General features: G+C 44.7%; 1 protein-coding gene across 2 annotated transcripts in view; it reads right to left on the bottom strand.

The window, feature by feature from the left end:
* The window catches only part of LOC146813451 (uncharacterized), a 245,015-nt gene that overhangs the window by 173,704 nt on the left and 54,144 nt on the right, over positions 1-17,167 (bottom strand). For both annotated transcript variants that reach the window (XM_085620213.1, XM_085620212.1), the window contains exons 2-3: positions 15,711-15,837; positions 9,544-9,633 (exon numbers count right to left, since the gene is read on the bottom strand). In XM_085620213.1, coding sequence (XP_085476339.1) covers positions 9,544-9,633; positions 15,711-15,837 — 217 coding nt within the window. The remainder of the gene's footprint in view (positions 1-9,543; positions 9,634-15,710; positions 15,838-17,167) is intronic.

The following is a 17,167-nucleotide window of genomic DNA, read 5'->3' as shown; positions in this document are numbered from 1 at the left end:
GGCTCCTTTGAGCTCATATAGTGTGACTTTGCATATTATAATATTGACACTCTACTTGACCTCAGAAGTGTTGGTGACCCGTCGGCGCAAAGACTAAAGGTTTATATGTAACGTCAGCAGCTTCTTGTTCTTACTCCGTTTCCCCTCTTGGGATCACATACTGTGAATATGTATATTAAAATATTAACAGTCATTATGATCTCAGAGGAGTTTATGATCCGTCGGCGCGAAGATGAATGATTTCAAAGTCCCGGAGAAAAGAAGCTCTGAACATATTCACTGCTGGAAAGTATTTCGTTATTGATCTTGTTTTGTATTGATGACTTTATTTTCCTTTTCCTTTTTGTGTGGCCTCAGTGACAGTCTGTATATTGTAATAGAGTGAGATATTTTCACACAACAGGAATTGGAGATTTGTCGCCGCCAGGAGTAAGCCATCTGAAATACAGCTTACTGACCTTTATAACTTACTTGATCAGATATTTTTACAGTGAGATTATTTTTCGAAATTGCAGTTTAAAAAAAGATAGTTTGCATAGATACTTTCTTAGTGAATACCTTTGATAAACCTTACATTTCAGTTTTTTTTGTGCTATTTCTATTTTTGTCTGTTGTGCTTCCTATTCACCTTCTCCCTAAAGAATATGTAGGACCAGTAGTGTATACTACTATCTTATATATCCTTAAAAGAGTATGTGATTTGTTAGCAGAGCAGTGAGGGACCTCTAAGCACTACGACAGAACTTTCCCGAATTCTACAGAATGGAAATTGTAAAAAATGATAAATGGCACATTTCTATGTAATATAAAGTCATTTGTGTTGAACTGTTTTTTTACTTGTTTTTGTGACCTGAGATGATGTAGTGCAGGAGTCTCTTGTAGCACTTCTTTTCTACTTTATCTAAAAGTAACTCATGCTCTCTTACATTATCAAGAATATGGGGCAACACTTTTACAAACTATAGCAGAAAAAAAAGGGAGGGTGTGGACATGCTTAAGGGATATCTTATGAATTGCGTCTGATATATACAGCTTCAGTTGCCGAAGAAACTATATGTGTAATTGCTTAATAATAATATAACACTATAAGTAAATACTGCTAGTGGGAAGTATCCCACCCGCAAACTTAATAAAAAGAAGAAGACCGCAACACACTTGTTATTTTCCCGCCGTGATTTGTACATCCCACGCCAATAATATAAATGGCGCTTAAAATACATAAACAATTTGTACCTTCACAATCCCTGTCCACCACCTTGTGACCACTGTACAGAGTTAATAGTGTTCCTACCCTCCCCACTACTACTTTGTTTTCCCGTACTCCATTGAAGTGCGTCACAAAATGGTACACAACAGTGAACCTTTCCCAGCCAATAATGAGCAAACTTGTACTCGGAACACTTTAGCCAGTAAAATGTCCATGGCGTTCTGCAGAGGGGGAGGGAACCACCGCCAACACTTCCACTTTCAATGCTTCTACTTTTCAATGCTTTACAGCCAAAGAACATTAAGCTTGGGAGGGTCCTGCTTGGAACACGTTACCCAATCAGATGTCCCTGATGCTCCGCGGACCGGGTGGGGGTAGAATGGCTGGCAACACTTCTACTTTCAATGGTTTACAGCCAATGAACATTAAGCTTGGGAAGGTCCTGCTTCGAACACGTCAGCCAGTCAGATAGCCCTGCTACTCCGCAGACTGGGAGGAAATGGCTAGCAACACTTCTACTTCAATGGTTCGCAGCCAATGAACATTAAGCTTGTCACCCCGAGACTTTCAGGATAGGAGCGGACCGGAGCGCCCCACCAGTTTTGAAACTTTCGCAAAGATTTGTCAACCGGCACCAAAGTTACTCCAAATAGAATGTTGCGGATTTCCTATGGATAATAGGTCCTAACTATAACTATATACTGGTGACCGCCAGTAGGTAAATATATATATATATATATATTCACTTAAAAAACCATAGGTTTTACACGTTATAGTTAGGTGGACATTTCACTCGTAAAAAACCAATGAAATTCCCCCGTTATAGTTAGTTCAGATAACTATAACTCGCGCGCCCGCAATCCACTGCTCATGACGTCACATATTACATCACTCATGACATGGTCAGTGGCATCACTCATGACATCACTGATGACATCACTGATGACATCACTGATGACATCACTGATGACATCACTGATGACATCACTGATGACATCATCCTTGTGGTAGAGTGGCGGTCGCGCGAGTTATAGTTATCTGAACTAACTATAACGGGGGAATTTCATTGGTTTTTTACGAGTGAAATGTCCACCTAACTATAACATGTGTGAAACCTATGGTTTTTTAAGTGAATTTGCAAGGTTTTTTAAATGCTAATTCCTAACTATAACGTGTGTGAAACCTATGGTTTTTTAAGTGAATTTGTACTGTTTTTTCAATGCTAAGTTTTTTTTTTTTTAAGGTTTTTCACAGTGCGCGCACCCCGCGATTAAAAAAACAAAAAAATGTTTTTTCACCCTTCGGGGTCCTTTAGGGACCCCCTGACAAAGGCTAGGGGGTCAGGAACTCTCTACCCTGCCCCCTTTTCACGTTCACCACCTCTATTTTTCACTCTCGCACCCACAACAAACAAAATGGCGGCCGACACTTCCTGATTTCGACCGATTTGAACGTTGACTGACATGTAACCACCAATCAGAATTACGCTCGCGCACGTTAGGGTGCGCGCACGGTGCGCGGCTATAGATATTTATGTGCTTTAACTGCAATTTTCTCAGGAACTACTGAACAGATTGACTCCATACATGCAAAAGGCACTTCCCTGACCTGAGGACTACCTCTCTGCCAAATTTCAAGTAATTCTGTTCAGCCGTTCGGGCTGTACCTTCGACTAAAGATCCTATGGGAAAATGCATGGGGAAAACGCGTTTTGGGTCCCCCTTTTTTCTCGGCCCCCGCTTGACGAATCACCCCGAGACTTTCAGGGTAGGAGCTGAGCGGAGCGCCCCATTAGTTTTGCCAATTTCCGGAGGATTCGTCAACCGGCGCCAAAGTTATTCAAAATAGAATTTTCAGATTTCCTATGGAAACACGGTCCCAAATATAACTATCTACTGGCAACCGCCAGTAGATTATTTATATATATATATATATATATATATATATATATATCTCTCAAAGGTCACCATTGGCAGATACGGGTCACAGGAAGTCCTGCATGCTGCTTTATATCTACGCTGAGTGCGTCTTTTTTTATATCAAGCATGCTGGGACTTGTAGTTTTAACCTATAGTAGGTCTGCGAATCCGTACATTTAAAAGCCCATTTATTACCTTGGTAGGTCCCAAAATCTAGTGCAAGTTCAATTATCCATACTCGCTCTGCTGCATATCGAGTTGGAGAAGTTCCGTGACCCGTATCTGCCAATGGTGACCTTTGAGAAAGAGTTTAATACCTCGAAACGCGTCAGGTCCGAGCAAATAACCTGAAATAAAGAAGCAAGTTTCCAGAAACAAACCGGATGGTTCACTCTCTTTGTGTGCGCTCCTAAAGCCCTTGGGCAATTTGTTGGACAATTTTAAGCACGGCGCCCTACCGTGAGGAGCAGCACCATCCGTGCAAATGCGAAGGAGGCGGCAGAGCTGGAACTTCTCCAACTCGATATGCAGCAGAGCGAGTGTGGATAATTGAACTTGCACTAGATTTTGGGACCTACCAAGGTAATAAATGGGCTTTTAAATGTACGGATTCGCAGACCTACTAAAGGTTAAAACTACAAGTCCCAGCATGCTTGATATAAAAAAAGACGCACTCAGCGTAGATATAAAGCAGCATGCAGGACTTCCTGTGACCCGTATCTGCCAATGGTGACCTTTGAGAAAGAGGTTAATACCTCGAAACGCGTCAGGTCCGAGCAAATAACCTGAAATAAAGAAGCAAGTTTCCAGAAACAAACCGGATGGTTCACTCTTTGTGTGCGCTCCTAAAGCCCTTGGGCAATTTGTTGGACAAAAATATATCTATATATATATATATATATATATACATACATACATACACACACACATATACACATATATACACACACACACACACACACACACACACACACAGAAAAAACAAAATATAAAACTGAGTTAGGGTGTTCTGGATCAAACATGCAAAATCTCTGAAATCTGCCAGCTATCAGTAGCAACACACAAAAATGGCATCATAACTTCCTTCACCCACCATGGGTTTCTCTTGATTGTTTCTTTTTGTTTCTATGCCGTTGACAAATCCATCTTTTGAGCACGGCAGATAGCACAAATGATGGTCTATGTTGCTGTAGTGCTAACCATAGCTGTTGAATTTCAGGGACTATGTGTTTGAGCCACAGCCATAATTCAGTTTAAATTTGTTTTTTCAGTGAATTTCATGTCTTTAATGACATATTTACGTTCCACCTGTGATGGCCTCGAGTCCACCCCACTGCTGTAGGTGGCCAATCCATGCTGCTGAATTTCCAACCCTAGCTGCGCCTGCAGCCACACCATGCACCCAACCCCTGCGGGCAGCCAACACCCGATAGATCTTCACAAAAATTGGATCACCGGACCATATTCCAACTAAGCCAGTGAATGCCAGATCCCTCTGTCACAGGCCGGGACTAGTGCCCAACTCCAAGTGTGCAGGTTACAGTTACTTCAGTCAACTATAAATGGTGAAACTCTGATTTTTTAACAGACAGTGTCACCTAACTATAATGGAGACAAACCAGGTGACAATTGTGTGCACTTTTTTAGATGTAAAACAGTTCCTATGCTTTGCAATGGAAGCAGAATGGTACCGCAGAGCAGCAAATTAGCTGCGAACAGAGAGAAATACTCCTCTGAGTCGAGCCAAAGCACACACTATGCTTATGTTAAAGAATAGGCTATTGGTCAAGAAGACAACAACACTGTCAAACCAGATCTAAAAAAGCATAATGTAAAATTGCACAATGTATTAACATGTGCAATGTAGACAAAAGAACTGCTGTTGCGTACTCTCTGAAATGCACTCCTCCCAAACACAGACTGTTTCTGTATTCTGGCTTCAATGGAGACTTCACACCCAATAGGATAACATACGCAAAACCTTGGTTACGAGGTGTGCCTGCAGCACCAGAAATGTCAGCAGTCAACGATTTACATTTGTGCTATGTCAAATACCTAAAATGAAAATAAATGACAAAACTGGGCAGTTAGTGAATGCACAATAAAATTTACCTGAAAGTGACTGAAAAGAATTGCAAAGAAAACAAAGCAGACCATTACTGTTGTGAATTATATAACACTCAGATGAGCAAGTTACAGGAGTGACAAGTGCATCACTGTACAACACAGAATGTTATTATTGTGAAAACTCATTTTTGCAACACATGCAGGCATGTCTGGATCACAGGAAGATACTTGTGGCACTGACACCACGCCTCTGAAGGGGATAAGAAGCAATGCTGCAAATGCTGGCAGACACTGAAGTGGTTTTGAAAGCACAGCCCAATCCTTTGCACACTTTTAGGGGCACAGAAAGTGCTACACAGTTACGCATCAAGACAAAGTAAAAATATATATATAGCATATACAAAATAGACAGTTGTTTTGCAGCTCAGGAAACTGCAAACACCAATGACACTTGTATGTAGAACCTTCGTAATAGATGCAGCTTCTGTGCTAAGATTTCAAAAATGTGACATTGACGAGATTCTTCTACAACACTGGAAATATTTTGTGGGTAGCCTAGATCACTGGGGAGACTATTGATGTCATATTGTACCCCTTTTTTGTGAGAGGCACCAATTACAACCATTTTTGCAAAAGAAGAATGCTGAGTGTGTTTTAATGGTGCTTTCGTGCCTATGAGACAAGGTGAATGGTAATCAAGAGAACAGTGTGGTGGCACCACTGCAAATGAGAACAATCTCCTATAAATTGATAAGAAATTGCAACACAGGGAATCTACATACACAGCACAATCTGTCTGTGTGGAAATAAGCTTGCAAAAAGGCACAAGGATAAACCACAGCAGTCTGTAAATGACCACATGTAAACCACAGACAACCATGCTTTTCCATGAACATAAAAAAGGGTGGTGCAGATTCAGAAGCTCTTAATTACCCTTTTGGTTTTAAAAGAGATTTTGATATGTTTTCAGGAATTCTTCTCCACAACAGGGTTCTCTAGACCTTCTGGCACAAAGGACTTAGTCAATATACTAACACGAGACGAAAAACCCAGAGTACACCAACGTCCCACAACCCACTGAGCTTTAGAGGAGTAAAGTGTGTTTTAGGTAACGATCAGTCCTGTGAGACTCACAGGAATTGCAAGTGGAACCCAAACCCTTTTTCATTTTCAATAGACACACTCAAGAACCCTAGGAAGCGTCTTATTTCCCTCCTCATGGCAGAGGTTAAAATTCTGGCCAAGGTATTGGCCAACAGGCTTCACCCGTATCTGATCGGATTGGCACATCCTGACCAGTCCGGGTACATGCCAGGCAGCCACACTGCCTTAAACATATGGCGTTTGAACGGGGTTTTGGGACGAATCGACACCATAAAGGAAGATGCCATTTTGCTGACACTTGACGCAACAATGGCTTTTGACACCACTAAATGGGAGTTCTTATTTGCGATTTTGGCCCGGATGGGGTTCGGCCCCAAATTCATCAAATGGGTTAGACTCCTTTATTCTCAGCCGACCGAGCAGGTGGTGGTCAATAACCATGTATCAAAAGCGTTTCCACTGCAACGGGGTACCAGGCAGGGATGCCCCCCGTCACCCCTTCTTTTTGCGCTGTTACTCGAACCTTTGGCGTTCTGGATCAGGGGGATCCGATGATTAGAGGGCTGAAATGGACCGATGACCATGAAGACCGTATTTCCCTATACGCGGACATCCTCCTTTACCTAGCCTCACCCACGCAATCTCTCAATCAAGCCCTAAATATTTTCCGGGTATTTGGAGCCCTTTCTGGGTATACGATCAATTGGTCTAAGTCGCAGCTGTACGTCCTTTGGGGTGATTCACCATGTAACCCGAGGGTCTATAACATACCAGTGGCTTCACAGGGCTTTACCTCAGCATTTTTATCATCCCAGACCCGGTCTTGTTCCATGAGTCTAATATGCTCCCACCGTTGACCCGCCTCTGTTCCCACGTTAAGCACTGGCAGTCTCTTCCCCTTACTCTCCTGGGACGGGCTGCCCTCTTTAAAATGCTGGCACTACCGCGCTTTCTGTATGTGTTACAGAACTCCCCCAATACGATCCCTAATGCTTACTTCACTGGGTTGGAGGTCACTGTGCATGAACAACTCTACGAGGGACGTGCCCCACGGATCGCCATTAATAAGTTGACGATGGGTTGGTGTGATGGGGCATTGCATTGCCGTATATTAAGCTATACTATCAAGCTTCTCAATTGATCGCCATTAATAAGTGGGCACCCGGTGAGCATGATGACCCGAACTTTCGTACTGACCACTGGCTATTGGGTAAGGGCGGATATAATCGGGCCCTCTACACAAATCCACGCAAACTTCACCTTACTGGGCCCACGGCGCGTACAGTAGAGATCTGGCATAGGGTCAGCAAAAAATGGGGTTGGAACAACACACTCACTAAGGCCACCCCACTCTGGGAGCCCGATATGTTGGGCCAACTTAGTCAGGGCCCTGGATTTGATAAGTGGGGCATGATAGGGATCTAGTTGGTGGGTGACATGTGGGTGAAAGGTAAGCTAGCAACATTTGAAGATAAGCAGGTCAAATACCACTTAGCTCATACAGAGGCTTACAGATCAGCCACGCGATTGCTGCTGCCCTGCCTAAAGACAGCCCTTTGACTGCATCCACCCCACTGGAGGATAGGCTGTTACTCGACCCTATGCCTTCAAAAGCTATATCCCTCATATACAAGAAGCTTCTAAACAACCGGCCGGACCCCATGACCCGAGTGCGTCAGCGCTGGGGGGTGGACCTGGGAGAGATCAAGGATGAGGACTGGCGTGAAGCCCTGCCGTGCCCTAGGGAGGTGGCCATTCACTTGCGCCTGCGCTTGGTTCAATTAAAAATCATACATCGCGTTTATTTTGACGTACGCACACTGTTTAAAATGGGTAGACGACCAGACCCTCTGTGCCTCCGGCGCTCTAATTTGCCAGGCACCTTCTTCCACATATTGTGAGAATGCCCTAAAATGCAAACATACTGGGGGAAAATCATGAAGCAGATGGAGGCCGTGTCGTAAATTTTTGAAGGCTACCCCACCAGCTCTGTCTACTCAACATGTGGGACGCCACGGATCTTATACAAGCAGAACAGTCATGGGCTTCTACTGGGTGGTCACTCGCGAAATGCAATATTGCGCAGATATGGGGAGCAGAGACGGCCCCAGGCCTGAGGGACTGCGCGATAGACATGGAGAGGGCAATGATTGCCGAAAAAGACGTCTTCAAGCACAGAGGGTGCCCCAAAAAATGGGACCACAAATGGGGGAGGTGGAATAAAGACAGAGGCGACTTGTGTGTATCTCCTACCATCGAGCTACAGCGAGATCGACGCCTCCTACTGGAGGTCTCTGGATTCAACGACACACTCCGGCCCTGATGAGAGCGTCAGGCTTGTTCCATAGTATGTCACCGAAATGGATGGGACTCTTATTGCGAATGATTGCATGCCCAAGGGAGGATTGCCGCCTAACAGTTATGCTCCTCACAGCTGTGTTGGGTGGTGGGGTGGTGGACTGTACTCAAGTCGTACTATATGATTTGTATTTGCCATGTTTTCACAGTGGACCCATATACTGATTTATTACCATGTCTTGTTCTTTTTGCTTAAAAAAAATTGTTTAATAAAAAATAAAAGAACACTAGGAAACTAGGAATATAATAATTTATTAAAATTAAAGTCCTATCGAGGCGCACATGATATGAATGCTAGTTATTATAAAAATAAATAGGATAGTGGCAATGATCTTCCTCAATAGGTGAAACAGAAAATATTTGAACATTATGACAGTATTTTAGGGCTGTCCACATAAATAACCACAAGCCCTCCTTTACCTACGCTAACTAGGCTGATCGTAGCACCAAAAAGGGGCTTAATTGAGTTTCATAGATGACCTACAGCCACATACCTTTTCTGTGCAACAGAAGCAGTGTTAAATAAAGAGATTGCAGCTGTTCTCGTCTCTGCATCTTAGCAATGACGTTGTCCTGGAGCAGTCTGATGTGCCTGTCAATGTGCTTTTTACGCAGCCTTCACAAGGAAAGAGGTTTGACAGCTCCTGTGCGATCCGGACCCTCAACCTTGACCGCTTGGATCAAAATCCTCCAGAACGTACAATGCGTTGTCCCGTTTATATGCTCTGGATATTGTGGATTATTTTTAAAATAAACACTCAATAAAACAGTTCTGCTGGTCTTTCACCTACTAATATTTTGTAAGACCTTGTTTACTGTTTAAAACCAATAATTACAAATAAGTTACACCATTGCTAAAACGGTCAAATTGTGGGAAATGATGAATACCTTGTCTTCTCTGACAGTCATGATGGTCCGCCGTTACAGATTCTTTTTCCCTTTCTTTTATTGAAAAGACAGCAGTGGAAATCAAAGGACCTGTCATTGAAAGGAAAGAGAAACCATTAATTTCCAGACAGCGTGGAAGCCTTGATAAGGAGAAGATCATGAAGAATGTTAACTAATACGCAGTCACACTAAACATCAGAAAATCAGGGCAAGAGAAAGCATCCAGCATATCCAGCCACAGGAGTCTGCCCGGAGGAAGCAATCCACCCAGCAGCAGTAACACCACCCTCACCGAGGGAAGGGACGGTACATGATGCATCACCACATCGTCCTACGCAAGTCTACCTGGAGGAAGTGACCCGTGCTATAGCATTAACACCACCCTCACCGAGGGAAGGGACGGTACATGATGCATCACCACATCGTCCTACGCAAGTCTACCTGGAGGAAGTGACCCGTGCTATAGCATTAACACCACTCTCACAGAGGGAAGGGACGGTAAATGATGCATCACCACATCGTCCTACGCAAGTCTACTTGGAGGAAGTGACCCGTGCTATAGCATTAACACCACCCTCACAGAGGGAAGGGACGGTACATGGTGCATCACCACATCGCCCTACGCAAGTCTACCTGGAGGAAGTGACCCGTGCTATAGCATTAACACCACTCTCACAGAGGGAAGGGACGGTACATGATGCATCACCACATCGTCCTACGCAAGTCTACTTGGAGGAAGTGACCCGTGCTATAGCATTAACACCACCCTCACAGAGGGAAGGGACGGTACATGGTGCATCACCACATCGCCCTACGCAAGTCTACCTGGAGGAAGTGACCCGTGCTATAGCATTAACACCACCCTCACAGAGGGAAGGGACGGTACATGATGCATCACCACATCGTCCTACGCAAGTCTACCTGGAGGAAGTGACCCGTGCTATAGCATTAACACCACCCTCACAGAGGGAAGGGACGGTACATGGTGCATCACCACATCGTCCTACGCAAGTCTACCTGGAGGAAGTGACCCGTGCTATAGCATTAACACCACCCTCACAGAGGGAAGGGACGGTAAATGATGCATCACCACATCGTCCTACGCAAGTCTACCTGGAGGAAGTGACCCGTGCTATAGCATTAACATCACTCTCACGTAGTGGGGAGGGGGTGGAGCATGATGCGTCACCACATCGTTATGCGTAAGTCAACCCGGAAGAAGTACTTCATTCAGTATCTGTAGGAAGCTGGCTCTGTATATACTATACCAAAGTGAGGTATAGTGTGCACAGAGTCCAGTGGAACCCCAAAGGTAGGCAGAGGTAAAGTTAGATAGCACTTCACTCTCGATTTGTGGTAGTGTGGTCGAGCAGTAAGGCAGTATCAGAGGACAGTGATAAGCATTTGTTGTACACACTAAAGCAACAAATGAATTCCCACACTCAAAGACAAAACTTCAGACCAATTGTTTTTGTATAAAAATATTCTTTTAGTTATTTTATTTCCTAGAACTAAGCAAGCCTGGCACAGGTAAGTGATCAATACTTTGCAGTAAATATACAGATTGTAACACAGTTTGTATTGCAATTGTAATTTGATTACAGTAGTGTTACTGATAATGCAATGCTTTTCAGAATACAGTACATATACTTTGTATAGAATTATTTTGTAAAATGACCAGTAGATTACTTTGCAGATTACTTTTCTTACACAGTGTAGCACACCTGGATACTACACTGGGACATTTCCTGTAAACAGGTAAGAAAAATCATTTTCGTTGGTACAATTTTAAAGAATTTCTTTAGGTTTTCAAACTCCACACTTAGAACCTTTTCCAAGAAAAACTGTCAATGTTATTCTATGGAGGAAAATAGTGTTATCGGTTTTAGGGTAAGTATTCAGTAGTGGAAGTTGAGGGTCTGGGGTTATACTCCGGGTCCCCCAGGGTCAAGGATGCACTCTTGTTAAACCATCAGCTGCATTAGGGCGGCCAGGTGCTGAGGCCCAGTGTTATCCAATGGGAGATAGGGGGCCTTCGGTTGGTGGCTGTTGGCGAGCAGGCCACAAGGTTGTGGGAGCCAAGCTCCTGGTGTTAGGCTCAGGGCAAAGGGGATCCGGTTTAGCACACAAAGTGCACCCGCTGGGGCGGCTGGGTACAGGGTGCTGTTTTGGCATCCAGTGCCCTGTTGTTTTCAAAGGGGATTTTCGTTTTTGGTTTTTAGCTGCAGGCTTGGTCCAGTAGGACTTCCGGGAGGAACCAACAGCTGAGCAGGTAAGTAGGAAGGCTCAGGGACGCAAGTGCAGCTCGGGTTCTTTTCTCCAGGGCTCAGGGCGGCTGGATGCAGGGGTGTCTTCTGAGGTCAGATTTCACCTTACCGGACCACTCGTGGTTAAAAGGGGGGTGGGGTCTCCGTGCAGAGGTTGCAGGCGACGTTGGGGAGTCCTGGAGGGGTCAATCCACGGTGGACTCGGGAGCACTGGGGGACCTCGCTTGGATTGTTGGGCCACTCTAACTTGAGCCGTAGGCGACAGGTGCAGGGGCAGTTCCAGGAATCGGGTTTCTTTTTCCTCAGCAGGCTCAGAGTCTTTCTTTGGTGTTTCTTCTGAACAGAGCTGCTGTTCACAGGAGATCCGGTCTTTCTCAAAGGCAGTCAGTCCTCCCAGGGGTTCTGGGGGTCGCTGGCTGCAGGACAAGAAGATTTTTGGCACAGAATCTCTGGAAAATGCAGACGGGCCAGTAGGGCTAGGGCCAAGTCAGTTGTTCTCTGCAGTCTCCTCTGTTGGGCGTCTTCCTTCGTCCTTTTTCTTCTTAGATTGCGGGATTCTGAGTTCTTAGTTCAGGGCTGCCCCCTAAAAACTGGATATAGGGGGTGTTTTAGGGGTCCAGAGGTCAGTAGCCAATGAGCTACTGATCTTAAGGCGACTACACCCTTGGGTGTGCTCAGTCCACATGGGGGAGTGAGCACAATCCCTAATTCTGATTGGGGCGTGCCTGCCATCTGCAAGATGGCGGGCACTGAAGAGTGGGCTTCACCTCGCCTCCCCCACCTGAGGGACGGGGTTGGCAGAGGTGGGCACACCTTCTGGGCTGGCTAATTTTTTCCACCTGTCTTCCCGCCGAAAAGGAGGGTAGACAGGAAGGGGGGCTGCTCCTGACAGCAGGAGAGGCTGGGGGTGGCATTACAAAGACTGCCAGGCCTTTGAAGCTCCCCTGCCACAGATGGCTCTTCCTGGCCTGGTGGAGGTGTGAACACCTCTGCCCAGGAAAGGCTTTGTTTCTGGGCTCAGGGAGCGAAGGCTCCCACCCTAGGAGTCCAGAAACATGTCTTGTGGTGGCAGGCTGGTGAGTGCCAGTCAGGGAACCCACCAAGAGGCTAGTAGTTTTTCAGGGGGGCATCTCTAAGATGCCCTCTGAGTGCATTTTTCATTAAATACCACACTGGTATCAGTGTGGGTTTAATGTGCTGAGAGGTTTGATACCAAACTTCTCGGTTTTCAATGTAGCCATTATGGTGCTGTGGAGTTCGTAATGACAAAATTCCAGCACCATATACTCTTAATGGCAGCACTGCACTTACAATGTCTAAGAATGGACTTAGACATTGTAGGGGTACAGGGCTCATGTCCCTGTACCCTCACCACTGGTATAGTGCACCCAGCTAGCGGGGTGACTGATCTATGCCAGGGCAGTGGGTTGTAGGCATGGCACACAGAGATGGCTGCCATGTTGACTCTTCACTTTGTTTTGCACCAAAACACGCAGCCTGCAATGGCAGGGAGTGTGTGTAAAGGTACAGGGCCTCTAAGGTGGCACAATAAGTGCTGCAGCCCTCTGAGGTCTTCCCTGGTCACAGTGCCCTGTGGCCAGAGATGCCAATTGGGTTTGGGTACAGTTTTGGGGGAAAGAACACAGGCCCTGGGAACCTGATTGTCAGGAACCCAGTGCACATCAAGTCAAAAGTGCATCAGTAGTCTGGAAAAAAGTGTGGGGGGGGGGGGGGTTTACTACAACAGAAACCCAGCTTCTCACAGTATCATTAACACCACTCTCACATAGAGGGGAGGGGGCAGAACATGATGGATCGCCATGCGCAAGTCAGCCCGGAGGAAGTAATCCATGCGGTAGCATCAACACCACTCTCACATAGAGGGGAGGGGGCAGAACATGATGCATCGCCATGCGCAAGTCAACTCGGAGGAAGTAATCCACGCGGAAGCATTAACACCAATCTCACATAGAGGGAAGGGACGGTACATGATGCATCACCACATCGTCACACGCAAGTCAACCCGGAGGAAGTAATCCACGCGGTAGCATTAACACCACTCTCACATAGAGAGGAGGGGGCGGAACAGGATGCATCGTCACACGCAAGTCAACCCGGAGGAAGTAATCCACGCAGTAGCATCAACACCACTCTCACATAGAGGGGAGGGGGCAGAACAGGATGCATCGCCACGCGCAAGTCAACCCGGAGGAAGTAATCCACGAGGTAGCATCAACACCACTCTCACATATAAGGGGGGGGATGAACATGATGCATCGCCACACGCAAGTCAACCCGGAGTAAGTAATCCAGCGGTAGCATTAACACCACTTTCACATAGAGTGAAGGGACGGTACATGATGCATCACCACATAGTCCTACGTAAGTCTACCAGGAGGAAGTGACCCATGCTATAGCATTAACATCATTCTCACATAGAGGGGACAGGGTTCGAAAAAAATCCACTTGAATTGTCGAGCAAGATTTATACAGGATAAGCTATTTTTAGGTACCAATTAGCCTTTCTGGCAAGTTGAAAATCCTCCAACTTCAGGGAAGACAAACTGACTTTCGACCTTGGTCTCTGAAGAGAGCAAATGTGACAAGATAACAAGATTTAAAGGCATCTTTATTGCTCACAAAGTGTAAGACCAATAAACATGCCATTAAATCTTATCTTTTCAAAATTACGGGTTTTTTTTAGAGAGAGGTCAAACGTCCGCTTATCTAATTACATTTATTTTTCTTTCTGTGACTTAAGTTAGAGGATTTTGTAAAGTGAACTGTTTGACAATTGAACTGTGCAAAGCCTGTTAGATGAAAGGTTGTAAAATATCAGGCTTTTTTCTAAACACAACACTGAACTAGTGAACTGCTCAAACATTTCAAATATATTTCACTAGTTATGAAGGCACACTTTTGTAATTCCGTGGTAAAGAAAAATATTTTTATAGGATCACAACAAATTAGAACACTTTACTTGGTGCTGTGCAAATTTTAAATATTTTTGCTGAAACCCAATTTCCAAAAATGATTTATGCGCTCTTATCAGTAAAACTACATGTTAGTGGGATAGTTTTGAGGCCATTTCAATGGAAAATATGCTATCTGTAAATGACAATGCACTACCATATCATGCTATGGTAACATTTATGAAATGTGAGTTTTTAAACATGAACTGGAATTATTACTGTTCAAGCCCAGATAACAAGGTTATTAGTGAACTAAGAGGCAAGCAGGGAATCGTGTGTACCCTTTATATAGGCTTGATTCTTGCTGTACATGGAGCAAACATTTAGTCTAGTAAATAAAAAGAGTGTTTATGTACAGCAGAAATGGTAAACTTGCATATCTGAAGGAGCGCTCTTATGTGATGATAAAGAAAAAGGCGGCTCCATAAGACAAAATATATGCCTAGGATCACACAATTTGAGACCAGTTCACGGGTCAAGTACATTACAGTTAGGTTGCGTAGATTATTAAAGTTACTAGACCTGTAGGTCTATTAAAACTTACACGATTTTGAAAGCCTTGAGGGAGGTACATGGTGCTTCACCAAATCGTCAAGCGCAAGTGTGCATTGGAAATGTCAATGAGTAAGATTTTCAGGGAAAAAAACAGCCCAACTCCAATAACCCGGAATGAGGGCCTATTGGATTTTGCCAGAGCCAATTTTAGACTATGACAGGTTATACAGTAGAAGACCCATTTGTATGCGGATTTCTCCCATGCAGTGAAGAACATATGTCATTTTGCAGCTGGCGTGTCTGAATAAGTGGTTTGGAAACATGAGGACACCGTTAGCTACATCACAGGAAGGGACAGATATTTTAGGAATAGAGATACAGATGCACATCTGGTATTCATCACAAGACAACAATAAAAGTGGCGTAAATTTACCCAGGGTGCTCACTGCTTGGTGGATTTCATACATCACATTCTTGTAAAGGTCTTTCTGCCACTGGTGTAAGAGCTTCCACTCCTCTTCGGAGAAACAGGCAGCGACATCACTGAATGAAACTGGAGCCTGAAACAGCAACATTTTCATCATGTTATTTTGCCAAACTACAAGGGAAATTTCAGGTGAATAAAACGTAAACAGTTTGAGATTAAATAAAAAGAAATACAAATGATATTAATTACTCATTGCCTGCACCGACAAACAAAAACAAGCAATTCACCAGCTGTATGCCTGCTCACCAAGGCACTGTTGGAAATGTGGGTCTCTGGTTGGCAGGTTGCTACCCTGTCCAAGTATGCACCCTTCTTCCTAGTCCGGATAAGGGAGTTACACTTCTGAAATAACCCCTGCTCACCCCTTGGGTAGCTTGGCACGAGCAGTTCGGCTTATCTCCGGGGAATGTGTTAAGCATTTGCACATAACAATAATACAGTGAAAACACTACACTCCAGGAGGGGAGACAGATTTGTGGGAGGCAGCCACCGTCCATTCCGGTGCAATTGACAACTCCTCCTACTACTCTAAATGCATCCAGGTCTATTCAGCCTGGCTATGGGTCACTCAGGAAGGCAGGGCACACCTCAACCCCCATCTTGTGCCGGTTTAGTGTGAATGCATATCCCTGCTCCTGTCACTCTGAACCCAGACGGTGAATACACAAATGGCAGGGCCCACAGGATGGTAAAGCAGGAAATTGCCCACTTTCTAAAAGTGGCATTTTCCAACACACAACATAAAATCATCTTGACTAAAAGATATATTTTTAAATTTTGAGTTCAGTAAGCCTAAACTCCACTTCTCTATCTTGTCCCAATTTAAAGTTATGCATGAAAGATGTTACGAAGCAACTCCCGTGGTAGCCAATGGGATGGATAGCCTTTCAATAATGAAAACAAAATTGGTAGTATGTCATTATCAGGATATGTCACACAAACCAGTACATGTTCTACCTTTCATATACACTACATCCTGCCTAGGGGGTGTACTTTGGGTCCACTTCTTACATGTAAGAAAAGGGAAGGTTTGGGCCTCGCAAGTTGGTGCATTTACCAGGTGGATATGAGAAGTGAAAACTGCGCGCACACTGCAGTGGCAGGTCTGAGACACCTTTGAAGGGCTACTTGTGTGGTTGGCACAACTAGTGCTACAAGCCCACTCGTAGCATCTGTTTTACAGCTCTGGGAACACAGAGTGCACCGTACTAGGGACTTACTAGTAAATCAAATATCCCAATCATGGAAACACCAATCCATCAACAAAATTTACAGTTGGAGCTCTTGCACTTTAGTACTGATCAGCAGTATTAAAGTGTGCAGAAACACCAAACCAGCAACAAACATTTGTAATGCAATCAATCTCGCCTTTGGGACCTTACATGTATTTAGCTATGCAGCCC

Source organism: Triturus cristatus, chromosome 7 (assembly GCF_964204655.1).
Source record: "Triturus cristatus chromosome 7, aTriCri1.1, whole genome shotgun sequence".
Classification (NCBI taxonomy): domain Eukaryota; kingdom Metazoa; phylum Chordata; class Amphibia; order Caudata; family Salamandridae; genus Triturus; species Triturus cristatus.
The sequence above is the reverse complement of the archived record's forward strand: the minus strand, read 5'-3'. Positions and strand labels throughout refer to the sequence as shown.